At 41.6% G+C, this 27,508-nt stretch overlaps 1 protein-coding gene across 2 annotated transcripts in view; it reads left to right on the top strand.

Annotated features, from left to right (window-relative positions):
• The window catches only part of fto (FTO alpha-ketoglutarate dependent dioxygenase), a 377,646-nt gene extending 360,518 nt beyond the window's left edge, over window positions 1–17,128 (top strand). Inside the window, exon 10 of one of the 2 annotated variants that reach the window (XM_072279555.1) lies at window positions 17,037–17,128. In XM_072279555.1, coding sequence (XP_072135656.1) covers window positions 17,037–17,050 — 14 coding nt within the window. In that variant the 3' untranslated portion in view covers window positions 17,051–17,128. The remainder of the gene's footprint in view (window positions 1–17,036) is intronic. The other variant, XM_072279552.1, reaches the window with a different exon arrangement.
• The last annotated feature ends 10,380 nt before the right edge of the window (window positions 17,129–27,508 follow it).

Raw genomic sequence — 27,508 nt, 5'->3', positions numbered from 1 at the left:
TGTCACTATAGCTGCATTTTACATTCTGTTGATGTGAGTTTGAAAAGCAGAGTTAAAAAGCATTTATATTTAACATGGGCACACTTTAGTTTCCATTGTTGTAATCTCTGCACACAGTTGCACTATGCAGTTGATGTTGTAAAAGTGTAAATAATCTTTGTGAGTATTTGGAGCTGTTCAGGTTCTGTGGACAGGCTAAAGTGGATAGCTTGGTCTGATGACTCACTGCTTTAGAAAAAACGGTAAATACTAGAATTAAACATCAAAGCAATTTGCTTTTAGCTTCAGTGCAATTAATGTTTTTGTCTAAGGCTCTTCCATGTTTTTGAAAGAAATTTTGACTTGAAACATCAGCAGTCTTTGCAAATAAAAAATAAAACACACATCTTCATAGCATCTCCTTTCTTCTAGGTTCAGTTTTCCAAATTTTAAGTTTTTTTTGTCTTTAGGACCCGGCTAGTGGCGTAGTGGCATCAGCGTCGGACTTCGGGATGAGAGGTCCTGAGTTCGATCCAGCCGGCTCCCCTGTACACTTTCCATCCGTGCTGTGTTACGAGCTGGTAATTTCTTTGAAAACTCACCCAGCAGAAGGCAATGGCAAACCACTGCTGTAACTTGCCTCGTACACGGTTCCCCACTATGTCAGGGAGGCGTGGAGAGAAATAGTCCGCTAACCGGAGAAACTCCGGATGCGACATACCTTTCCTTTCCATTTATAAAATTCATCTGTATCCCCTAATATTCACACTGTATCACAGAACTGAAGGAATGTCTGATTAAATATAAACATTGCGTCATACACTTACTTAGGTGGAAATGTTTACACTGAGAGGAAAACACAACCTTGCAGTCTGTGTTTCATGAAATACAATGTTTTAATTATTTTGACCCTACCTTCAACAACATATTATTACTCAATGCTTTGGCAGCTTTTAGAATGGCTGTGCAGGTGAAATTTTCCTTCAGTTGTGTGGGGGGAGGGACATTCTTCTGATGAAAACTCGAGCAATTAACAGGCCACTGTTATACAGCTGTTCATTTGATTTCCACTGAAGATAAATTTTACCTCTTGTTGTTTATATTGCTTACATGAAATATTTTGAAATATCATAGTCTGTACTTTACTAATAACCTTCACAGAGCATTTGCCTTGTATTATAATTAGTTGATATATGAAGAGAGAATAGGTTACAATAAATCATAATAAAGCTGCAAGTTATCTGCACTGGTCCTTTCTGTGGTCTGTTTGGAATATTGATTTGAATTTTGTTTAAAACTCTGCTGTCAGTTAATTAGCAAATTAATAAATATGCTTCTTTCTACTTTGAGCAGGGTGATTCAGTGATTCAAATTGCAACTCACATGCCGTGTTTTTTTACAGAAATCTTTCTTCGTAAATTCTGCAGGGAACATCACTACAGCAGCCATTAACAATGACAACTTTATGCTGTAGGGGCTTTAATGATTTTGAATAGATATGTCTATTCTCATACAGCCTTTTAAAATTAGTGTTTTCTCTCAAGACTCCCTCCGTGAATGGCAAAATGTCTGTAGGAGAACTACCAAAGCAGTATTTCTAAATGGCTATGCAGCTAGTGTGTTTATAAATTAATCCCATTGCTTACAAGTGAGACATGTATTTAAATACATAATTAGTGCTACAAACTATGGTAATTAACTTATTAAAGAAGATCAGTTAATGGCTTGCATGGTTGTTTCAGCTGCCCACAGTATTATTGCTGTTATAGATGCATCTAAGAGTATATGATATCCTTTTTAGCTGCCATTTGAAGTCAGGTCCTCACTATTTAGCTAGTTTAGATTCTCCAGCAATTTCTGTGGTGGTTGAATTGATAAAATTATCAATTTTTATAAGGTTGAAGCTATTCTGATGCCTAACACAAAATGCTGCAAACTGGAGGTCACAAGCTTAAAGCTAGTGAATATGCCAAGCAATATTACAATAGCAACAGTAAATTAGGAAGGCAATCAAAGGCAATTACCCGTGATGAAAACTGTGTGCCTATTGAAATGCTGAAGTTAATTAAAGATCCCTTTTTCTCCCACAACAAATGAAGAAGGGGGAATACCTCAGAATTATGGTCTGTGTCTAAGTTCATTACTGTATTGAAGTGATATATTTCAGGACTGAACTAGTGAAATTTGCATTTGAAATGAAACGTTATATTTTCCTGGAAATCCCTCACACCCAAACCAGGTATGGAGATTACTGGATTAAGTAGAATAATTATTCCACAAATCACAAGCCTCCAAAACTGAATGAGTGATACTTTCCTATATCAACATATTGAACTCTGTTTTATTCATGTCCAGTATTTTCATTATTCAGGGAAACTACAACAGAGAAATGAAATACAAAATTCAAACTTCACAATCCTAGAATAGGTTTTAATCAAAAGGAATTGGCACTAGCATTTTATTTCATGCTACTTCTTGCTGACAATCGCACATAATTCAATCATCCAGATCTCATCTAAAATGGATGAAAGGGTGCTTAATATAGCTGGCCTCTGCATGCACGAAAGTCAGCAAAGGCCACTTGTTTCAACAAGCGAACATGTGAGCAGAGCTTTAATTTCTCATCATTGAGGACAGGCCTGCCATTTTGATTTAACAACATAATTTAAAATCTTAATCATTACTATGCAAAAAATGAATAAAGAGAATCATTTTGCATATTGTCATAGTTTTTGGCTATCAGCTTCGATAAATTCTGAAACAGGTGGTACTTAAAGGAACAGCGAGAGGGTATTAAAATATTTTCCTTATCACTGTCTCTTAGCATTAAAATGTGACAGATTCATCAAAGGTTTTCTTCAACTTATCTGGAGTTGTCTGAAGGATATCACTACTAAGGAAATCTTGGAAGTGCTTCTGTGCAGTATAAGTGATATCTTGATTGACACATCTTCAAATAAGACTCTGAATAGCTTTCCATATTGGCTCAAAATAATTCAGATGTCAAATTACATCCAGCAGACTCCCTGACTCCACCAGGGACGTTGAATAAATGTTTTAAATATTTGGGGAAAATATTGAATTTTTGCATTAGGTCTGGGTTCATATATTTTACTAATAAAAGAGGTCACCAGGTTGTTTGCTGATGAAAGACTGCAATGTCTAGAGTCAGCTGTGATGGCTTAACAGAACAGACTCAAGTGGGGCTGACCTTTGTGCCTGTTTTTATTCAGGCCATCCTGCAGCTTTCGGTATCTTCACATTTTGTTGCTGCCTGTCATGTTTAGGTTCGGCTGTAAACAAGAAAACAATTGAAGCCTTTTCATATTGACTCTGTGATTAGCTAGTTGTGCCAGGCACTATTTATCTTATCCCCTAGCATTTCCTGTTCATTCTGACTAATAAAAGAAATGAACTGATCCTAAAGGTGCAGAGCTGCTGTCTATTGGAGGTAAGGCCTTCATTTGTGTTTTTTTTATTGTCTGACTTTAAAGAACAGTAATTGAAATATTTAATACTTAATTTAGAGTTCTTTGTCAAAAACTTCCTTTATTTTGGGTTTTAAATGCTAAGGATGTGTGTGCTGTCTTTAAGTCATTTACTGGAACAAATTTACTTATATCTGAATAAAATACTTACAGGAATGGATTAAACCTCTGCATCTGCTCATATGCCAGTTCTTGCATATTTGTTTGGTATGAAGGAAGTAAATAAGGAATAACGAGTGTCTTCCTGTGTAATTAGACTACTAAGATTATTGTTATAAACTCTGAACCACAAAAATAAGAGACTAGAACCATATCAGATCAGTTATCAATCATGGAGAAAACAGTTAAGTTAGTATTTAAAGTGTACCAGTCTCTTTCAGGGTTGAAGTCTTTGATCAAGTGCTAGATATGTAAAACTTTAGCAATTTATCTCACAATAAATTCTGACTCAACAAGTATCTGCTTTAAACAATAGGCCAGATAATTCAAACACCATCTTAACCAATGGTATTCAGGACTTCAGTTGCCGGGAGATGGTTATGGCTGTCTGCTGAGCTCCTAACTAGTCCTGGTTTGCTTAACTGAGAATGTTGACCATCTTCTGGCTCCTTCACTGGTGAATGCTCTTGGTTTGCCACTGATCTTCTCTGTACTGAGGAAAGTCAGTGCACCAAGTCCATAGCTACTTGTGGATTCCAGTGAGAACTCTATCCTGGTTATCAGCAAATAAGAATGGGAGATACAGTATATATAGTTCTCAGAAATGAAAATTAATCATATTATTTTATTAGTAAGAGCACGTTTTGGACAAAGGTAAATGGGAAAACAAACAAGTGTTTAGTGGTACATCCTGTGAGTGAGCTAACAATGGCCCAGTTTATAGATCACAGCCCAACAGACTCCAGCTGCCTTAAAATACAGGCAGCCTTTTAATGACTGAATGTTGATACTATGTTGTTGCCATATGGTCAGGCTACCTGTGGCTCCATGCTCTTTCTGCATATAACAGTAAACTTGACTTTGAATTTAAAGAGACATAGGGCAGCAATCTAATGTATCTATGTAAATGTGATAATTGGCAAATGATATGTTTACATATTCCATTAATGATGGGGAAGGATTGGAGCAAGTATGCCCCAAGTGAAGGAAAAATCTGGTGTTACAGACAAATAAGGGTGCTGTAATCTGAAACAATTTAGACTTAATTGTCAGAAAGCGGGCATTTCACAATTTATGTGTACAGCTACTTCTTGGCATCTGATTGAAATGAGGCTGCATGATCAGCAATTTAGTTAGGCCTCACAGTTATGTCCAGTGTTCCACCACCACATGAGTATGACAGTTACCACTATCCTGCCTTGTGGAGACAGCTGTTATAGAGTGTTCACTGGATGCATACGCAGTGACAGTGGGGGTAAGTGTGATCTTTCTTTGCACGGCAGTGTATTGGAAGCAGCAGTATTCCCCACGCCACTGCTACAGTCAGGTCTGGTCCGAGTTCCTCAACCCATTTTGCCAGCTGTTACCAGTGTGCTGCCTGTGCTGATAGGTTTGAGGAGCAGAGATTTAACTCCAGTTTCCTCCCACGGTCCAAAGATGTACTGGTTCCACTAAAATGGAGGCCAAACATAATCTACACACATTTACTATTAAGAAAGAATAAACATCTGAAGTGTGCGGTGGAGAAGGAGGGAGCTCACATCAATCCACTACCATTGGTAAAAGGGCCTACATGTGAGAGATTCCGCTGACAGGGATTGCCCCAGGAGATGATATTTGAGGAGTTATGAAAGTGGAGACCTTGATTCAGCAAGCGTGCCTTGGCACATCTATGCCACACCATTAAGGAAAATGTGAGCACCATTTGTTGACCTGAATTCACTGGCAATGGCCACTAAGGCTCCAGTTCTTTGCAGATAAGGACAGAGGCCTAGAACATGACTGTCTATATTTGTCAGGTTAAGGAAATCATCTTCAAAGGGCTTCAATTAGAAGTTTGTTCACTGGGAGGGCCAGTGATGATGGTTCTCTTTGCCTCAGTTAATTGGTATAGTAGATGGGACTCACATTCCATGCGATAAAGCAGTCACATGCATAAACCAGCACATTTTCCAGTCCTTAACTGTGCTGCCTCTCTGACATGCAATACTGTGCATTCTGTAGTTATTTGTCACTCATTGTACAAGTTCATATGACTGATGTGTCCTTTGCCAAATTCTGTACTTCACAAATTCTTATGTGAAGTAAGCTCTGTAGACCCAGAGCAATACAGCTGTGCATAAGCTCTCAAGCACACAATGGTAGAAAAGACAATTCATGCCCTTAAATTGGGTTTTGGCTGTTTGGAGTGGTTCAGTGACACACTATACAGTGTACCAACAGTGAGTAAAAAGGGCGATGTCAAGCTCTGGGAAGTTATGCATTGGACAAGACTATCAGTAATACTTCATCCAGGTGCATGCTCAGACATCTATACCATGGCGATGATTGCACATGGTAGGCCACATGCAGCCTCAATCTGTACCTCAATACGATGTGCAAGAGTATCTTCTCTGATGTAAGTGATGGATGGAAAAATCTTTCTTTGCACAGCAGAGTATTGGGAGCAGCGTTATTCCCTGCACTACTGCTACTGTCAGGTCTGGTCCCAGCCTGTCAACCCATTGTGCCAACTGCTGCTCGTGCGCTACCAGAGTTGATAGGTTTAACAACACCCATTATATGCCTTCACTAGCAAGATTGTATCGCGTGGGTTTCCTTGGGTGCTCTAGTTTCCTTCCCACATTCCAAAAATGTGTAGGTTAGGATTAGTAAATTATCGACATGCTATGTTGGGGGCGGAAGCATGGAGCCAGTTGCAGGCTGTCCCCGGCACAGTCCTTGGACTGTGTTGTTCATTAACTCTAATGACACATCTCACAGTATGTTTTGATGTTTCAATGTACATCTGACAAATAGAGCTAATCTTTTTTCCTATCAAATATCTCAATGTGATGGACAATACTTTCCATCAAAGCACCATTGCTTTCCATAACACTCCGGTTATATTCTTCCAAAGGCTGCTCTTGTAGTGCTAACTATCCATCTGCTTAGCCATTTGTAGGGAACTAAAAAGGATATGTGAAAGGTCAACTCAGTGACGTTTTTTTATTCAGTAGAAATAATCACTGAATCAGAGACTTTTTAAAATTTCACTGATTAAAAAAGTGAATTTTTATTCACTTATTTATAAATGGCAATTTTTCCAATCACTGCTAGAAATATTTGAAATGTTGAAGGCCACACATTTGCTATGATTGTATCAATAAAATGGCTGAGTCGTCTGTACAGCATATCCATGCTAGGTACTGTGGGGAATTGTGGCAGTGGAGGGTTGGGGTAGACGCAAACCTATTTTTCACACAATGACAATTGTCCGTCCATTGTCTGTGCCTGATCCTGGCTTTTTCCAAGGTGAGTGTCACTTGGAAGGTGAGAAGACTATCTATTTTTTGATATTTCTGAAAGGGTGATGTTATCAGTACTGTTCAAGTTAATATTGATCATACAGGCTGCCAATCCCCATTGGGGATTCCACAGGAAACAGTTTCCCGAGGTTTGTGAAGTATTTTGCTGCTGATGTCTTCAAAATCGCCAGCTTGCAGTGCAATTGGAGATTCTGCCCAATGACTTGTATCTGTTCACATTTAGTTGAGGTTTGATGTACCTTTTGAAGTCCGACTTAATTAAATTTAAAAGCATCACAATAGTATAAACATTAAAATACCTAAAATTATGAATTGAAAGGAGTCACTGATATCAGCTGCCACTATTTAGGATCTGCTTGACACAACTGACCACCTTCCCAATTCTGAATGAAGGGTAAGCTAAATTGTAGCCTATTGGGCTGGGAAAATTTGGCAATTTTCCTTTTCTGGTCATAATCCAGTGGTGGCTCCTTCAGGGAATGATAAGGGTGCTGAATAAAATCAAAAGAATATAGCGGTTAGCACAACCCCTTTGGAGTCCAGAGTTCAATTCCGATGCTGGTTGTACATTTTTCCCATGAGCTCATGCATTTCCTCTGGGTGCTCTGGCTTCCTCCCACATTCCAAATATATACTACAGTAGGTTTATTGTTCATTGTAAATTGCCCTGTTATTAGGCGAGGGTTAAATAGGTGCATTGCTGGGTAGTACAGCTTGATGGGCCAGAAAGGCCTGTTCTGTGCTGTATCTCAAAATAAAATATTTAAAACATTGAATTTGTTGAAAGACACTCATTGGCAATGTTCGTTTTGATGAAAAGCTGCAAATCAATCAGCATTCCTTTGAAGATAGTGTAAAGATAGAATGGGAGCTGCACATTATGTCATGTGGTACCAGGAAATATAGACTGGAAGGATCTGTATTCTTCTTCCACCATGTTCTTAACTCACAGTCACAGCTAGAAGAGCAATTGCTGTCTGACAGTTTCCTAAATCTCCTTGATTAAAATGAAGAGTGCAGGGGGATAGTCAGCCAAAGTCCCTGACCTATACCATAACCTCCTGCATATTTGTAACTATTACCTAATGGCAGAATTAAGCATACCTGCCTCGGATCCCCTCAAGGCCAAGATGAAAAAGTTTTGAATAAGTTTTTGAATCCCATTGTCTGAACTCCTACTGAAAAAGTAACCATGTGAGGAAGATACTTAAAGTACCTATGGACTAATATCTGAGCAACTATAATTGCCTTCTGAAATGGAGAATAGTTCATCAATACCCAATGTTCTTCATATTTTCCTTCACTTTCCTTTGGCGAAAACACGAGAATCCCTGATTATAAATAGCAGCTTCAATTTGATAAAGCCACACACACAAAATTCTGTAATTCCTTCAGAGTTTGCTGAGTTTATAACCCAATAACTTTTAGAGTGGTATTAAACCAATCCTTAAATTGTCCATTTCCATTTTAATATCAACCTTGAAATGAGTATTCTGTAACATCGTAACAGGTAAAAGGTGTGCAGGGTGATACTTGAAAAAAGAAAGGTTTGAACATAGCTGAGGATCTCCCAGATTTTTTTTTCATCTGTTGTCCGTCCATCCACTGGAGTGATAGACCTTTCCACTGACAGTTTGGATGCAGGGCTTGTGAGTTGGTCTCACCAAGAATCTGAATCATGCATAGTTTATTCCTCAACAGTGAGCATATCAAAGAGTAATTCATGGTCACCTCCCTACTCAATCATAGATATCAAATATTGTAGAATGGCACCATTCACCTTGACCAGATGACTTAACTACAGATACTCTTTAGGGCCTTCCTTTCTCTCGACCTTCACAGCAGACTGCTCAGTCATCTAAATGTCTATGCTGACTCTATGTCAGTATCTGCGGGTCTCGACAGCAGTACATTGCAATATACTGTATAATAAAAACACTATAAGTTACAATAAGTATATATAAAAAAATAAATTAAATAAGTTGTACAAAACGAGAGGGAAAAATAGTAAGGTACTGCTCATTGATTCATTGTCCACTCAATGAATCAATGGAGGTAGAGGGGAAGAAGCTGTTTCTTAAATATTGCGTGTGTGTGTGTGTGTGTGTGTGAGTGTGTGTATGTGTATATATATATATATATATATATATATATATAAAATATATATTCAGGCTCCTGTACCTCTTCCCTGATGGTAGCAATGAGGGCAAGTACTGAGTGTTGGGGGTCCTTAATGACGTATGCTGCCTTTTTGAGGCGGTGACTTTTGAAGCTGTGTAGCTAGTACCCATGATGGAGCTGACTGAGTTTACCACATTCTGCAGCTTTTTTGCAATCCTGTGCAGTGGCCTCCCTCCATACCAGATAGTGATGAAACCAGTTATCATACTCTCCACAGTACTTCTGTAGAAATTTGCGAATGTCTTCTGTGACATACCAAGTCTCCTCAAGCTCCTAAAGAAATATAGCTACTGCCGTGCCTTCTCTGGTAATTGCATCAATATATTGGCATTGCTGGAGCTTGAAACTGCTCACCATTTCCTCTACTGATCCTTCAACGAGGACTGGTGTATTTCTTCCGACTTCCCGTTCCTGAAGCCCACTATCAGTTCCTTGGTCTTACACCATTCATTAAAAGGTTGATGTTGTGCCACCGTTCAACCAGCTGATCTACCTCACTCCTGTAGACTCCTCATCACCATCTGAAATTCTGCCAACAATAGCTGCGTCATGAACAAATTTATAGATGGGGTTTGAGCTGTGCCTAGCTACACAATCATGTGTAGAGAGGGTAGAGCAGTGGGCTAAGCACATATCCTTGAGGTGCTCCAGTGTTGATTGTCAGCGAGGAGGAGAAGATGTTAATTCTGATCCACACATACTGTGGTTTCCCAGTGAGGAAGTCAAAGATTTAGTTGCAGAGGGAAGTACAGAGGCCCAGATTTGGAGCTTGTTGATTAGAACTGAGGGTATGATTGTGTTTAAAGCTGAGCTGTAATCAATAAACAGCAGCCTGACATAGGTATTATTATTGTACAGGTGATTCAAGGCTGAGTGGTGAGCCACTGAGATTGTATCCACTGTAGACCTATAGGCAAATTAGATCTAGGTCCTGATACAGGAGTTGATTCTAGTCATGACCAACCTCTCAGCACTTAATAACCCTGCTCTTCACGATAAATGTTTTTGATGCTGATAAACAGTGGTCAAGTGTGTTGGCTCCTGTGGTTCCACAGCTGATATATTGGCGGTAGTTGTGGTTGTCAGGAAGCTTCAGCAGTGTGACTACATAAACCAATGTGCATTGGGTTTCTCTTCCACTCAGTTTTTAGTATCTTTTCATTCTCTTCCACCCGATGAACTTAGGTATTATGATATTGGCCAAAGGATTAGCAAAACTAAAATGTTTACATAATTTGTCATAATATGTTCAGCCTGAAGTGGTGCAGCAGTGATCTTTGACTTTCAGACATCCTTTGTAGACTCGGTTATGATGTAGTACTTACTAAATGTGCTGTTGGCAGCTTGCAGCAGATCATCAATAATTGTATTGGCTTTTTTTATTATATTGACAGGCTGTCCAGTTTGATTGTGTTGGATTCTTCATACTCTGTCCAATTGCTTCCCCAATTACTCCCGGACATGCAGTAAATGATGGTGGCAGGGGGAATGTGGGAATAGTATAGAATTATTGCTATAGAGTAACAAATGTCTAGCCAGTTAACTATTGATGTTTAAAAACACCTCCTTATACCACAAGTACATTATCCACTCAAGATTCCTACTGTATATTGACTTTTCACCATCAAATTACATAAGTATCTTTGAAGAGGGCTTCTATAATCACTAACAACAGGAATTCTGCAGAAGCTGGAAATTCAAACAACACACATCAAAGTTGCTGGTGAACGCAGCAGGCCAGGCAGCATCTGTAGGAAGAGGTGCAGTCGACGTTTCAGGCCGAGACCCTTCGTCAGGACTAACTGAAGGAAGAGTGAGTAAGGGATTTGAAAGTTGGAGGGGGAGGGGGAGATCCAAAATGATAGGAGAAGACAGGAGAGGGAGGGATAGAGCCGAGAGCTGGACAGGTGATAGGCAAAAGGGGATTCGAGAGGATCATGGGACAGGAGGTCCGGGAAGAAAGACAGTGGGGGGGGGGGACCCAGAGGATGGGCAAGAGGTATATTCAGAGGGACAGAGGGAGAAAAAGGAGAGTGAGAGAAAGAATGTGTGCATAAAAATAAGTAACAGATGGGGTACGAGGGGGAGGTGGGGCCTTAGCGGAAGTTAGAGAAGTCGATGTTCATGCCATCAGACTGGAGGCTACCCAGACGGAATATAAGGTGTTGTTCCTCCAACCTGAGTGTGGCTTCATCTTTATAGTAGAGGAGGCTGTAGATAGACATGTCAGAATGGGAATGGGATGTGGAATTAAAATGTGTGGTCACTGGGAGATCCTGCTTTCTCTGGCGGACAGAGCGTAAATGTTTAGCAAAGCGGTCTCTCAGTCTGCGTCGGGTCTCGCCAATATATAAAAGGCCACATCGGGAGCACCGGACGCAGTATATCACCCCAGTCGACTCACAGGTGAAGTGTTGCCTCACCTGGAAGGACTGTTTGGGGCCCTGAATGGTGGTAAGGGAGGAAGTGTAAGGGCATGTGTAGCACTTGTTCCGCTTACAGGGATAAGTGCCAGGAGGGAGACCAGTGGGGAGGGATGGGGGGGGACGAATGGACAAGGGAGTTGCGTAGGGAGCGATCCCTGCGGAATGCAGAGAGAAGGGGGGAGGGAAAGATGTGCTTTAGTGGTGGGATCCAGTTGGAGGTGGTCGAAGTTACGGAGAATAATATGTTGGACCCGGAGGCTGGTGGGGTGGTAGGTGAGGACCAGGGGAACCCTATTCCTAGTGGGGTGGCGGGAGGATGGAGTGAGAGCAGATGTACGTGAAATGGGGGAGATGTGTTTAAGAGCAGAGTTGATAGTGGAGGAAGGGAAGCCCCTTTCTTTAAAAAAGAAAGACATCTCCCTCGTCCTAGAATGAAAAGCCTCATCCTGAGAGCAGATGCGGCGGAGACGGAGGAATTGCAAGAAGGGGATGGCGTTTTTGCAAGAGACAGGGTGAGAAGAGGAATAGTTCAGATAGCTGTGAGAGTCAGTAGGCTTATAGTAGACATCAGTGGATAAGCTGTCTCCAGAGACAGAGACAGAAAGATCTAGAAAGGGGAGGGAGGTGTCGGAAATGGACCAGGTAAACTTGAGGGCAGGGTGAAAGTTAGAGGCAAAGTTAATAAAGTCAACGATATATACTTCCATCCCCCATCAGGAAGGTCTCAAAGCTCTACATATACTTCCATCCCCCATCAGGAAGATCTCAAAGCTCTACGCTTCTTTTTGGATTCCAGATCTAATCAGTTCCCCTCTACCACCACTCTGCTCCGTCTAGTGGAATTAGTCCTTACTCTTAATAATTTCTCCTTTGGCTCCTCCCACTTCCTCCAAACTAAAGGTGTAGCTATGGGCACCCGTATGGGTCCTAGCTAAGCCTGCCTTTTTGTTGGGTTTGTGGAACAATCTATGTTCCGTGCCTATTCTCGTATCTGTCCCCCACTTTTCCTTCGCTACATCGACGACTGCATTGGCGCTGCTTCCTGCACGCATGCAGAACTCGTTGACTTTATTAACTTTGCCTCTAACTTTCACCCTGCCCTCAAGTTTACCTGGTCCATTTCCAACACCTCCCTCCCCTTTCTAGATCTTCCTGTCTCTGTCTCTGGAGACAGCTTATCCACTGATGTCTGCTATAAGCCTACTGACTCTCACAGCTATCTGGACTATTCCTCTTCTCACCCTGTCTCTTGCAAAAACGCCATCCCCTTCTCGCAATTCCTCCGTCTCCGCCGCATCTGCTCTCAGGATGAGGCTTTTCATTCTAGGACGAGGGAGATGTCTTCCTTTTTTAAAGAAAGGGGCTTCCCTTCCTCCACTATCAACTCTGCTCTTAAACGCATCTCCCCCATTTCACGTACATCTGCTCTCACTCCATCCTCCCGCCACCCCACTAGGAATAGGGTTCCCCTGGTCCTCACCTACCACCCCACCAGCCTCCGGGTCCAACATATTATTCTCCGTAACTTCCGCCACCTCCAATGGGATCCCACCACTAAGCACATCCTTCCCTCCCCCCCTCTCTCTGCATTCCGCAGGGATTGCTCCCTACGCAACTCCCTTGTCCATTCATCCCCCCCATTCCTCCCCACTGATCTCCCTCCTGGCACTTATCCCTGTAAGCGGAACAAGTGCTACACATGCCCTTACACTTCCTCCCTTACCACCATTCAGGGCCCCAAACAGGCCTTCCAGGTGAGGCAACACTTCACCTGTGAGTCGACTGGGGTGATATACTGCGTCCGGTGCTCCCGATGTGGCCTTTTATATATTGGCGAGACCCGACGCAGACTGAGAGACCGCTTTGCTGAACATCTACGCTCTGTCCGCCAGAGAAAGCAGGATCTCCCAGTGGCCACACATTTTAATTCCACATCCCATTCCCATTCTGACATGTCTATCCACGGCCTCCTCTACTGTAAAGATGAAGCCACACTCAGGTTGGAGGAACAACACCTTATATTCCGTCTGGGTAGCCTCCAGTCTGATGGCATGAACATCGACTTCTCTAACTTCCGCTAATGCCCCACCTCCCCCTCGTACCCCATCTGTTACTTATTTTTATGCACACATTCTTTCTCTCACTCTCCTTTTTCTCCCTCTGTCCCTCTGAATATACCTCTTGCCCATCCTCTGGGTCCCCCCCCCCCACTGTCTTTCTTCCCGGACCTCCTGTCCCATGATCCTCTCGAATCCCCTTTTGCCCATCACCTGTCCAGCTCTCGGCTCTATCCCTCCCCCTCCTGTCTTCTCCTATCATTTTGGATCTCCCCCTCCCCCTCCAACTTTCAAATCCCTTACTCACTCTTCCTTCAGTTAGTCCTGACGAAGGGTCTCGGCCTGAAACGTCGACTGCACCTCTTCCTACAGATGCTGCCTGGCCTGCTGCGTTCACCAGCAACTTTGATGTGTGTTGCTTCTATAATCACTTGTGTATTAAGACTTAATTTCCTGAGCGTTAGTGTGTACATTGCAGCTATTCTTAGGATTTGAGTTAACATACTATGATTTATCTATGCTGGACTTCATGCATTTTTCCAAATTATATCAATCCATTGAGTGAAATAATTTGTCTTGTACAGTTACGTTTCTGATTTTTGTTGTATTTTAACAAAATTATTAGCTATTTTAAAATGATATTTCTGAACATCACAGTCAGTAAATGCTGTAACCAAAGGTTCATCATTCAGCTCTTTCTGAAATAAACTAGGATGAAGTGGCTTTTTTGGGTAATGTAGTGTTCAATTAGCAATCAACCGTATTCATCATTATTTTAAGTAGATATTTAATTGTCTTACAAAATGGTATGGATCAACTACTTCTCAGACTTCCAACCAGGTATCGATTTTAGATGAAGTTTTGATGACAAACTCTGCCATCTTCATCAGGGATGAGGCCTTTGTCTTTGTTAAAATTCATTTCTCTAGTTTTATTTCAATGGCTTCCTTCATCAAGCGGTCTGAAAAGCCTTCGGCGTGGCACGCTCGTTTTGTGCCGTCAAAGTCAATCCTATGGCCATTGAAAATGCAATGTTCTGCTACTGCCAAGTCCTCCAGGTAACCCAAACGGATACACCTCCTGTGCTCCTTAATGTGGGTTTTGGGACTGCCTGGTAAAGGGAGCCATTGAAATAAAACTAGAGGAAAAGAATTTTAACTAAGATAAAAGTCTCACTCTAAGTAAGAATTAGAATTCGATTGTGAACAAGGTGAGGGAGTGGAAACCTGACTGGATGAGGACTAATCAACCGGGGGGACAGACGATGGGGGTACAAATACCATTGGACTAGATATGCTTAGGCATCATCCCTGATGAAGGTGGCAGAGTTTGTCATCAACACTGTTCCAATGAAGCTGAACGTACTCCCAGCGGCCACTTATTAGGTACCTCTTGAGATTGAAGACAAATGCCATATTTCTTCAACCTCATCACGAACCTCAGGAGTTTATTCAGTTCATAACACCCCTGAAATGAACCTGAATCTGAATCTGTTATTAAATAAGTAGCATTTCCTATCAATCACAAGCTTCCATCCACCTACTGGCCACTGAGTGTATGTTTGTTGTCTTTGGTTGCCCTAGGCCCATCTACTTCAAGTTTCAACATGTTGGGCATTCAGAGATGCTCTTCTGCACATCATTGTTGTAATGGGTGGTCCTTTGAGTTACTGTCACCCTCCTGACAGTGTGAACCAATCTGGCCATTCTCCTCTGACCTCCCTCATTAACAAGATGTTTTCACCCACAAAACTGATGCTACTGGGTATTTTTTTTTGGTTTTTCGCACCTTTCTCTGCAAACCCTAGAGACTGTTGTGTGTGAAAATCCCAGGAGATAAGCAATTTATGATTACTCAAACCACCATGTCTAGTACCAATAATCATTCCTCAGTCAAAGTCACTAAGGTCATATTTCTCCCCACTTGGATGTTTGCTCTGAACAATAGCTGAACCTCCTGACCATGTCTGCATGCTTTTATGCATTGAATTGCTGCCACGTAATTGGTGACTAGATATTTGCATTAACGATCAGGTGCACAGGTGTAGCTAATAAACTGACCAATGAGTGTATAAACAACACCTAATGATCTGACAAGGTGTATTACAGCTTCCACACATAAAATTATTAAATTCAACGGTTTAAATAATAAGCCATCCAGTCTTGTACCTTGCAAAAGAGCATTCCGTTTTCTTTCCTCTTCTCTGATATTTAAGATGTGATCTGCCCCTGTCTTTGAATCTTCCCCAGGTACTCGTTCGGCATTCTCTAACTTTTATCAACTTCTTCAGCTGCTACCTTCACAATTGGTGCCATTCATTCTCTTCCATGTTTACCCTATCATGGGCTTTTCATTTTGTTCTCAGCCCCTTCCCCCCCCTTCTCCAAAGCTTAAACTTCATCTCCAAATTTTCCCAGTTCTGATGAATGGCTAAGCACTCCATTCCTCACTTCCAAGATGCCTCCTGAACTGCTGAGTATTTCTAGCAATGTCCATCTTTATTTCCAAATTCTTTGTAAGGTTTTACAGTTGGTCAGGCCTGTCGAAACTTTTTCCGGTTTTTTCTTGTGTGGTTGGATTGCTCAACTGGTAAACTGAAGCACGCTGCAAGGGTGGTGGTATAAACAGACATTAGAGGCATCTACACAAACAGATGAACTTGACAGGAATGTTGGGATATGGATCATGAGCAATCAGGTGGGATTAGTTTCATTTGTCATCATGGTCTGCACCGACATTTTGGGCCAAAGGGCCTGTTCGTGTGCTCTATGTTCTAAATGATGGTGCTACATAGTTCAAGGCTCAGCTCACCACAGAGGGCTTCATAATTTAGGAATGGGCCAGATGTCAAATGAATAACAATTGATCCCAGTGTGGAAGACTGTTTGGAGTACGGAGCCATCACTCAAGCCCTGAATTAGGCCTTGTGTTTATTTTATCTGCCACTTTGCGAGCAGAGGTCATCCTTTTTTTTTCTGCAGTTTCAAAAGGATTGAATTGTTAGATCAAGATTTGACATAAGATCCTTGCTCAAACTATAATTCCAGAGGTTTTTGTAATTTGTCTGGGTAAAATTGTTGTGCTAGTCACTTTGTACATTGCCAAGAGGCACATTTAATAAATTCTAAATGATTCCTTTGGGAATGGGTCATGCTTCTTTTTAAAGGGGAATAGAAGGAAAATAGCTTACAAAGCACCATGCCACACTTTTTCTACTTTAAGTCACTATATTAATGTAAATTGTTGATTGGTCACTGATCATTTCCTGCGATCTAGTGAAAAGTAATTTGAAGTGTGCAGCTGGCGACAGGCCTGGAAGATATAAGGCTGTGCTTCTCTGTTTTCTTCCATTTAAGGTTATTTTTCAATTGTATGCATCTAGTATGGATCAGGTATGAATTACTATGAATTTTTAAAATTATATATCTTTTTTTACAGATGAAGCTGATTGAAACTAAAGTTACCTTCTGACTCTTCAGCCAAGAAAACTTGGAAAATCAGACCTCTATTTTCTGATTCAGCTTTTCACTTTCATTGTAATAAAAGGCTGATTTTAAAAAAAAAAGATGATTTGTCAATTTGATTATTGGTTAAGACAGCATTTCAAAAGTAAAACTCTGTTTCATCGTGTGTAAACCGATAGTTTGGACTGGCCATCTTGTGAACAGGCCGGTGTAGGAGTCTGAGATCTGAGGCTGAAAGTTGATCTGAAATCTGAGCTTTTAATACTGTGAGGCAAGAGGGAGGGGGGCACTTACCTGGGCACTGTGTTTAAGGAAGCAATCATGCCCATTAGATTAACTACATCAGATTCAGTCCATGGCCGGAGACAAGAGGATGTGATGGCGAGTGATGCAGGAAGGAGGATCCAAGAGGTAGTGCTGTGGAGCCTCAGCCATTGAGCAAGGTCTAGACAGAGGATGCATAGAGAGAACGTTTCCAATAGTTGGAGAGTCTAGGACCAGAAGCACAGCCTCAGAATAGAAGGAAGTCCCTTTAGAACAGAGGTGAGAAGGAATTTCTTGAGCTAGAAGGTGGTGAATCTGTGGAATCAGATGGCTGTGGAAGGCGAGTCATTGTGTATAATAAGGCAGAGGTTGATATATTCTTGATTAGTCAGGGCATCAAAGCAGGAGATTGGGGATGAGAAAGAAGATAAATCAGCCACAATTAAATGGCAGAGCAGACTTGATGAGCTGATCGGCTTGATTCTACTTTTATGTCTTATGGTCTTATGATATATTTATAATAAGAAATATAGATTACTGAGTCTAAATGCTTTTGGGGGCCAGGAGACCTTTTTGAACATTTGATGTAGTATACAAAGCTGTTGATATGGAGTACATGGCAGGTTGAAGCCTATGAGAAAAGATCAGATGAGAAACAGTGGAGGCTGAAGTGAGACCGTTGAGGTTTATAAAATTATGAGGTGTCTAAATAGAAAGGACCTGCCTTCTTTAGCAGGGGGGAGCATTGGCATTGGTGGAAGGAATGGAAGTAAGAAATGGAGAAATTATTTCATCCAGAAATTGATAAAGTTCAGGAACCTCTTACTGTACAGAAAATTGCTTAAAGAAAAAGCCTTCTTCAAAATGAAATAGTATTTGCATTTTTACTTGACCTGTAGAGTTATGGACATAATGCTGGAAGGTGAATATAGATTGGGTAGATGTTTTTTGGCCAGTACAGATACAATGGCCTGAAAGGCCACCTTGTGAATTGCTATAAATCTAGGTAGAGTTCAAACTCCCTACTGTGTGGATTGCCACATGGCTTAATTGGCCTGTTAAGGCTAACATGTTAGCTGAAAAGATTGTACCTTTCAAAGAATGGTGTTGTAATCACTGACCGGCATGCTGTTGCAATAAAGACATGCACAGAATACTGTTTTCTTTTCTGATGACAAGATGGCATGTGCACTTTCCAGAGCAAGGACCTAGGAACTGTACATGGAATGAAAATGTACATTGAAATAGCACTCGATGACAATCTGGATCAGTTAACGGGGCATCACATATGCACTGCGCAGCATTCAACATCATTGCTGAATATTTAGAATTAATTGTGCAAGAGCATGTCTCTGCAGAACAACCCACGATTCAGATTTATTTATCACATTTGGAATATACAGTAAAATGTGTTGTATGTGTAAACAACCAACACAATCTAAGGGTGTGCTGGGGGCAGGCCGCAAGTGTCACCACACATTCTGGTCTCAAGGTAGCATTCCCACAATGTTCAGCAGAACAGCACAAACAACATCAAGAACACAACTACAGCATCTGAGGGTAGCAGACACCAACAGAATCAACAAACTCATTCATAAGGCCAGTGATGTTGTGGAGGTGGAACTGGACTCTCTGACGGTGGTGTCTGAAAAGAGGATGCTGTCTAAGTTGCATGCCATCTTGGACAATCTCCCATCCACTATATAATGTACTGGGTGGACACAGGAGTACATTCAGCCAGAGACTCATTCCACCGAGATGCAACACAGAGCATCATAGGAAGTCATTCCTGCCTGTGGCCATCAAACAACTCCTCCCTTGGAGGGTCAGACACCCTGAGCCAATAGGCTGGTCCTGGACTTACTTCATAATTTACTGCCATAATTTACATATTACTATTTAACTATTTATGATTTTATTACTATTTATTATTTACGGTGCAACTGTAATGAAAACCAATTTCCCCCGGGATCAATAAAGTATGACGATGACTACGACTATGACTAAAGCAAGCCCCTTTTCTCCCTCACACATGTAGAGCTGTCTCCAACTCCAGGACAGGCTGCCTCCAGGCCTACAGTCCTTGGTCCGGACTTGCAGACATTGGGCTTCCAATTTCTAGACCCGCTGATCTAGGGGGCTCAACCATCAGGCAATCTTTGACCGTCAGTATCAGTTCCAGGACTGGCTGATCACGGGACTCCAGAACCACATGGGCCTCCAACCCTGGACCTTGCAGTCCTGGGAGGGTCATCCCTGGCCAGCAGACTGGCAGACACCAAGCCTTCGACTTCAGGACACGTATGATAGCTACTACAAAGTGTATTTTTCTGAGCATACCAACCGTTCATAGGAAATTGCTGCAGGTTTATGGAACTAGTCAGATTAATGGTTTGGCGAGGCTAGATGGGTGAAAGGGCCTGTTTCTGTGCAGTAGTCTTGCAGGAGGCTCCACGCAACCACTAAACTCTGTAGAGAGCGGGTCCTGGAGCTGCAGTATGCAGACGGCTGCACTTTTGTGGCCCATACTCCAGAGGATCTTCAGACTGTCCTTGCTGTGGCGGTGAGAGCGTACAGCAGGATGGGGCTGACTGTCAATACCACCAAGACAGAAGTGGTTTGCCAATGGAGTACCAGTGTCCCACCCACTCTACCTGCCTTCACTGTTGGTGATGAAAAGCTGTCAGTAGTGCCATCTTTCAAATATCTGGGGAGCATTCTCTCTGAGGATAGCAGCATTGACAACGACATCCAGAGCCGCATTAAACAGGCATCAGCTGCCTTTGGGAGACTTCGGCGTAGAGACTTTCAGAACAGGAGCCTTCATCTCTCCACAAAGGTCGCCGTATACCAAGCAGTCTGTGTCACCACCCTCCTTAATAGCTGTGAAGCTTGGGTAACCTACAGCCGTCACATCAAGTCCTTGGAGCGCTTCCACATAAGCTACCTCCAGCACATTCTGGGAATTTCCTGGCGTGAGTGGGTGCCTCACACTGAAATACTTGTAAAGACCAACTGCAGAAGTATCGAGGCCATGATCACCCAGCGTTAGCTGCAGTAGCTGGGGCACGTGATAAGGATGCCCCCATGTCGGCTATCCTGCACAGTGTTATACGGCCGGCTACATCATGGTCAACGCTCAGCTGGAGGGCCGAAGAAGCGCTATAAGGGTCAGATGAAGAATGCTTTAAGGAAGTGCGAGATCAGACCCGAGGACCTGGAGGAGGTTGCTGCTGACCGTACCACTTGGCAACAGCTATGTAGGGATGGGGTTCATATTCTGGAGATGGAAAAAACAACCAGAAGACTCCAGGAGAGAGCCAGGAGAAATGCAGCCATGGTTGCCACCACTACCACATATACATGTCCCACCTGCAATAGAGCTTGTGGGTCCAGGATAGGACTGTATAGTCATCAAAGATCTCACCGTTAAAAGAGTGGACGTCGTCATCGGATTTCGATGGACAACCGAAGAGTCTTCTAGGTCTCTGATCTGCTTAACAATTCAAAAACATCTGCAATGTTCATTCCAGTATCATTAATACCCAAATGAGTACTATCTTTCAAAGATGTTAAAATAGATTTAACTTGACCAGACACAATATGTAACTTGCTAACTAAAATGTACCAACCATCCACACATACCAATTATATATATCTGTGTACCGTCGGGTCGATCACAAAAAAAAGTGGCACATGGTCGAGCCCAGTCATCAGGGGAAAGTATCATACAGTAAATTGATTAGATCAATGATAACACATGTGAGTACCCATAATATTGTGGAAATATGAGGTGCTGCTGACAAGCATGATACACATAAACACACAGCTAGAGGGATGAGAAAAATTAACTGCATTATTCTTTGATGCGTAACAAGTGTGGAGGTCCCAACTATCTTATAGTTACTTTAAATTTTAGTTTGATTACATGACAGGTAGCAGAGATCAGGTACACAATTACATTTCAAAGTTCAAAGTAAATTTATTATCAAAGTATATTTATGTCAGCATATACAAACCTGAGATTCATTTTCTTGTGGTCATACTCAATAAATTTATAGAATAATAACCATAACAGAATCAATGAAAAACCACTCAACTACAACGTTCAACCAGTATGTAAAAAAAAACAGAGTAAATACAAAAATAAATAAATAAGCAATAACTATCGAGATCATAAGATGAAGAGTCCTTGAAAGTGAGTCCATAGGTTGTGGGAACATTTCAATGATGGGGCAAGTGCAGGTATCCCCTTTGGTTCAAGAGCCTGATGGTTGAGGGGTAGTCACTGTTCCTGAACCCGGTGGTGTGAGTCCTGAGGCTCTTGTACCTTCTTCCTGATGGCAGCAGCGAGAAGAGAGTAGGTCCTGGGTGGTGGGGGTCTCTGATTTCCAGCAAAAGTGCTGCCTAATCTCTGGACAGGAAAACATTGAGAAGATGCAGTTACTGGACTGAATTTTTGAGATGTTCGTTAGAATGTGACTCCACTACATGAGGGAGTAATTGAGGTGATAATGGAACTGAGGTTGAGGAAAATGGATATGAGAGTGAAAGCTATAGTAGGACATTTCGAAGGGATTAAACAATAGTGTTGAGAAATAAACGAGCATGGACTTATTGGCTGTTTCTGTTCTATATCTGTGTTATTATACTTAATGTTTGCACCACCACTGCCTCATAAATAACATAGTTACTTGCAAAGAGTAAAGTTAGAACTGATGCATATTATTATACAAGTTGCAAATCATAAAAGGTTACTTTACACTAGGGGCTCCATCCACTGAAAATAGGTTGAAGAGCAAGTTTGCTGTGTTATAGTTCTGCTTCCAACGATACACTTCATCAAAATCATGCCATCACCTCTATCAAACCAAGAGATATTTCATTGAAAAGTAATTAGATGTGAGACACTTTAGAATCCTCAATTAACTTGTCTCTTCCAGGATTCTCCATTTTTTTTAAATGCCATGTAGATGTTTTTGCACTGGTTTCACATCAGGAAACAGTTTTTATTACTTTGGAATTTCTTAATTATCTGTTTTCTTTCTATGCATTGATGTATAAAAACTCTGTCAAAAGTTCAAAGAAATCTTCTGTTAAGTAAGTACAAGAGAGAATGTGATACTAGATCTGCTACTAGGGACTGAACAGGACAGGTAACAGAAGTTTGTGTAGGAGAATACTTTTCATCCAGTGACCACAATGCCATTAGTTTCAAAGTAAATATGCAAAAGGATAGGTCTGGTCTGCAGGTTGAGATACTAAGTTGGAGAAAGGCCAGTTTTGATGGTATCAGAAATGATCTGGCAAGTGTGAACTGGGACAGGCTGTTTTCTGGCAAAGGCGTACTTGGAAAACACACCTTCAAAAGCAAACTTTTGAGACTACAAACCTTATACGTGCCTGTCAGAATCAAAGGTAAAGATAACAAGTGTGTAGTGAACCTTGGTTTTCAAGAGATATTGAGGCCAGGTTAAGAGAAAAAGGAGGTGCAAAGCAGGTAGGGCAAGTGGTAACACATTAGGTGCTTATGGAGTACAACAAATGAAAGAGAACACTTATGAAAGAAATCAAGAAGGCATGAAGTTGCTCTAGCAAACAAGGTGAAGGAGAATCCTAAGGGATTCCACAGATATGTTAAGAGCAAAAGGATTACAAGGGACAAAATTGGTCCTCTGGAAGATCAGAATGGTAATCCATGTGTGGAGCCAAAGCAGATGGGGGAGATCTTAAATGCATTCTTTCCATCTGCATTTACTTGGGAGATGGGTACAGAGTCTGTAGAAGTGAGGCAAAATGGCATCAACTTTATGGACCCTGTACAGATTACAGAGGAGGAGATGTTTGCTATCCTGAGGCAAATCAGGTTGGATAAATCCCCAGGACCTGACAAGGTATTCCCTCGGACCCTACAGAAGGCAAGTGCAGAAATTGTCAGGGCCCTAGCAGGGATATTTAAAACATCCTTAACAACAGGAGAGGTATCAGAGGATTGGAGGATTGCCAATGTTGTTCCATTGTTTAAAAAAGACTCTAATCATAAACCAGGAAATTATAGGCCAGTGAGTCTGGCATCATTTGTGGGAAAGTTATTGGAAGGTATTCTATGGGCCAGATATATACAAGGGGTGATTGATAAGTTTGTGGCCTAAGGTAGAAAGAGTCAATTTTAGAAAACCTAGCACATTTATTTTTCAACATAGTCCCCTCCTACATTTACACACTTAGTCCAGCGGTCGTGGAGCATACGGATCTTGGACCTCCAGAAAGTGTCCACAGCATGGGTGATTGATAAGTTCATGGACTAATGTCGAAAGAGAAGTTATACAGCTCTCATTACATGCACATGCAGTTCAACTCTTTGAGTGATTATGCAGAAAGTTTGAAGTTAATAACTCATCTCCTTCTATCTTAGGCCATGAACTTATCAATCACTCCTCTTAAGTATTTGGATAGGCATGGACTGATTAAGCATGGCTTTGTGTATGGTAGGTCTAACCAATCTTATAGAGTTTTTTGAGGAAGTTATCAGGAAAGTGTGTGAAGGCAAGGCAGTGGATGTTGTCTACATGACTTTAGTAAGGCATCTGACAAGGTCCCGCATGGGAGGCTGATCAGGAAGGTTCAGTCGCTCAGCCGTCAGGATTAGGTAGTAAATTAGATTAAACATTGGCTTTGTGTGAAAAGCCAGAGAGTAGTACATGGTTGCCTCACTGACAGGAGGCCTTTGCCGCAGGAATCAGTGCTGGGTCTTTTGTTGTTTGTAATCATTTCAATGATGTGGATGATAATGTGGTCAACTGGATCAACAAATTTGCGGGTGACTCCAAGATTGGTGTAGTGAACAGTGAGGGAGGCTTGCAGAGGGATCTGCATCCTCTGGAAAAATGGGCTGAAACATGGCAGATGGAATTTAATGCAGACAAACGTGAGGTTTTGCACTTCAGTAGGACCGACCAGTGTAGGTCGTACTCAGTGAATGATCAGACACTGAAGAGTGTGGTAGAACAAAGGGATCTGGGAATAGAGATCCAGAATTCATCGAAAGTGGTGTCACAGGTAGGCAGCGTCATGGAGAAAGCTTTTGGCACATTAGCCATCATAAAGCACTGTATTGAGTACAGAAGATGGGATGTTATGTTGAAGTTGTATAAGACATTGGTGACGTCTAATTTGGAGTATTGTATGCAGGTATGTAGGTCACCTACCTACAGGAAAGATGTAATCGAGATTGAAAGAGTACAGAGAAAATTTACAGGGATGTTGCCGTGTCTGGAGGACCTGAGTTATAAGGAAAGATTGAATAGGTTAGGAACGTGTTATTTAGAATGTGGAAGATTGAGAGGAGATTTGATAGAGGTATATAAAATAAGGGGTATAGATAGGGTAAATGCATAGAACATAGAAAATCTACAGCACAATACAGGCCCCTCGGTCCACAGTACTGTGCTGAACATGTACTTACTTTAGAAGTTACCATAGCCCTCTATTTTTCTAAGCTCCATGTACCTGTCCAAGAGTCTCTTAAAAGACCCTATTGTATCCACCTCCAGACCATTCCATGTACTCACCACTCTCTCCGTAAAAAAACTTACCCCTGACATCTCCTCTGTACCTACTTCCAAGCACTTCAAATGCAAGCAGGCTTTTCCCACTGGTTGGGACTACAACCAGAGGTCACAGGATAACTTCCCACCTTTCATGTTGCTCTTGAAGGCAAGTGCAAAAGAAAGAAGTGCAGTAGCCCTTAAAGAGCCTACAGGAGGGTAACAGTCAAATGTTTTCACACAATTTAAGTGTTTGTTATTATTAAGAGAAGAAGTCATGCTTTGAACTTCTCCCAAGCTGCTGTTTTCTCCAATTTGTTCAGTAACACCTCCCCGTGCCACCTCTCCATATCTCACTTGGTGCCAGTCGCTAGCTAGTTGCAAATAGAAATTGACTGATTATTTTATTGTATTAGACCAGCAAGCTATACCTGCACGCCCATGTGTTCAGTCCAGTCTGACCATAAATTTAAGTACATCTCTTAAGTATAAACACAAGAAAATCTGCAGATGCTGGAAATCCAAAGCAACACATACTCACAATGCTGTAGGAAATCAGCAGGTCAGACAGTATCTATGGAAATGAATAAACAGTTGACGTTTCGGGCCTAGATCCTTCTTCAGGACAAAGAAGAAGGGGGGAAGATGCAAGAATAAAAAGGTGGGAGGGGGGAAAGGAAACTAAGTGGAAGGCGTTAGGTGAGCCTAGTCGGGTGGGAAAGGTCAAGGGTTGGAGAAGGAATCTTTCAGGAGAGTGAACCATGGGAGAAAGAAATGGAGGAGGGAACCCAGGGGGAATTGATAAGCAGGTGAGAAGAGGTAAAAGGTCAGGGTGGGGAATAGAGGAAGGGGGGAGGAAATTAGTTTACTGGGAGGAGAAATCGATATTCATGCCATCAGGTTGGAGGCTACCCAGACAGAACATAAGGTGATGCTCCTCCATCCTGAGGGTGGCCTCATCTTGGCACAAGAGGAGGCCATAGACCAACATGTCAGAATGGGGATCAGAATTAAAACATTTGGCCACCGGGACGTTCCGATTCTGGTGAATGGAACAGAGTTGCTCAACAAGGCGGTCCCTCAGTATACAATGAATGGAGATGAGGGAGGAGGTGTATGAGCAGGTGTATCACTTAGGCCGCTTACTGGGATAAGTGCCAGGAGGAAGATTAGTGGGGAGGAATGAATGAACAAGGGAATCGGGGAGAAAGCGATATCCACGGAAAGCAGGGGCTGCAGGGGGTGGGGACTAAAGATATGTTTAGTGGTAGGATCAGTTAAGTACCTTCCAGCCTCCTCTAATGCAAAGAAATTAGCTCCAAAAGGCGGTGTGGTCATATAGTGGTGGCACGGTAGTGGTCAGCACAATGCTTTACGGTACAGACGACTGGGGCTCATTTCCCACTACTACCTGTAAGGAATTCATACGTTCTCCCTGTGACTGTGTGGGTTTCCTCTTGGTGTTCCAGTTTCCTCCCACAGTCCAAAGATGTACCAGTTGGAAGGTTAATTGTAAATTGTCCTGTGATTAGGCTAGGATTAAATTGGGGTTTGCTGGGCGGCGTGCCTCAAAGGGCCGGAAGGGCCTATTCCACATTATATCTCAATAAGTAAATAAAATGGCAAAGTCACCTCAGTACGATGCATTGTTAGTGATAATAAGGGACATCCACTGTGAATTCTCAAGAAAATGTGAAAATATAGTTTTTAAAAAAGAAAAGGAGATAAAGTGAAGCAAGTGAAAGAAACCAATACGTAGAATGTATTACATTTTTGTGTTAAAGGAAAATTCCTCGGAGAAAAAGTTTGAGAAGCACGTGAAAACTGGAATCACCCTCAGTCCTCTTCAGGCACCAACAAGGTGCCAAGCAAATTTAGTCCCCTGACAAAAATTAGACTAGCCTCTCTAGTATAATCACTGGTTAAACCTACCCAGATTCTACAACACCATGGTCATGTAATGCTATCAAAGCAAGGTATAAAATAATGACTGGTTCCAATAGATTACTATTAATATTTACGCCTGTCCCATAAATAAAATAAATGTACTAAATATAAACTAGCTTAAAATTTTGGAAACGGTATCATTAACTCATGAACTCATTGTTAAAATAAATTTCATAGTAGGATCATAGAAGATTATTGGAGCCTGAAGACCCCATTTGGCTTATGCCTGTTCTATGTGGAAAGGAACCATTCAGTTTCCCAAATTTTCAGCTATATTTGTATAAGTTATTCTTTCTAAAGTTGCTCAGACAAATACTATTATAAATTTAATGTCTAAACCACACTTTCAGATATTAATCCCAGGCTCCCACCACATTATACTCAGCAAAATAAAATCCTGGCGTTTCTCTAGAAATTCTAGACCAGATAAAGACTAGATTTAAATAATTTAAAAATATATTTTTTAAATGCAATCATTTAAAACAATTTAAATACTAACATATAATTAAATTATCCATGGGTTAATCTTCTCTACTTCTTTACCTCAGTACTCAATCTAACTAAAGCTAAGTGTTAAGCACTACCTTTAACTAGGGGATTGATAACTTATAGTAAGCACCTCATCTATTTGACCTGCTACTATCAAAAAAGCCAGGAGATCACTCCAATCTCCCTCTGTACTTGTACA

The sequence above is a fragment of the Mobula birostris genome, chromosome 15 (assembly GCF_030028105.1).
Source record: "Mobula birostris isolate sMobBir1 chromosome 15, sMobBir1.hap1, whole genome shotgun sequence".
Taxonomy (NCBI): Eukaryota; Metazoa; Chordata; class Chondrichthyes; order Myliobatiformes; family Myliobatidae; genus Mobula; species Mobula birostris.
Note: the sequence above shows the minus strand (reverse complement) of the source record. Positions and strands in the feature narration are given on the sequence as shown.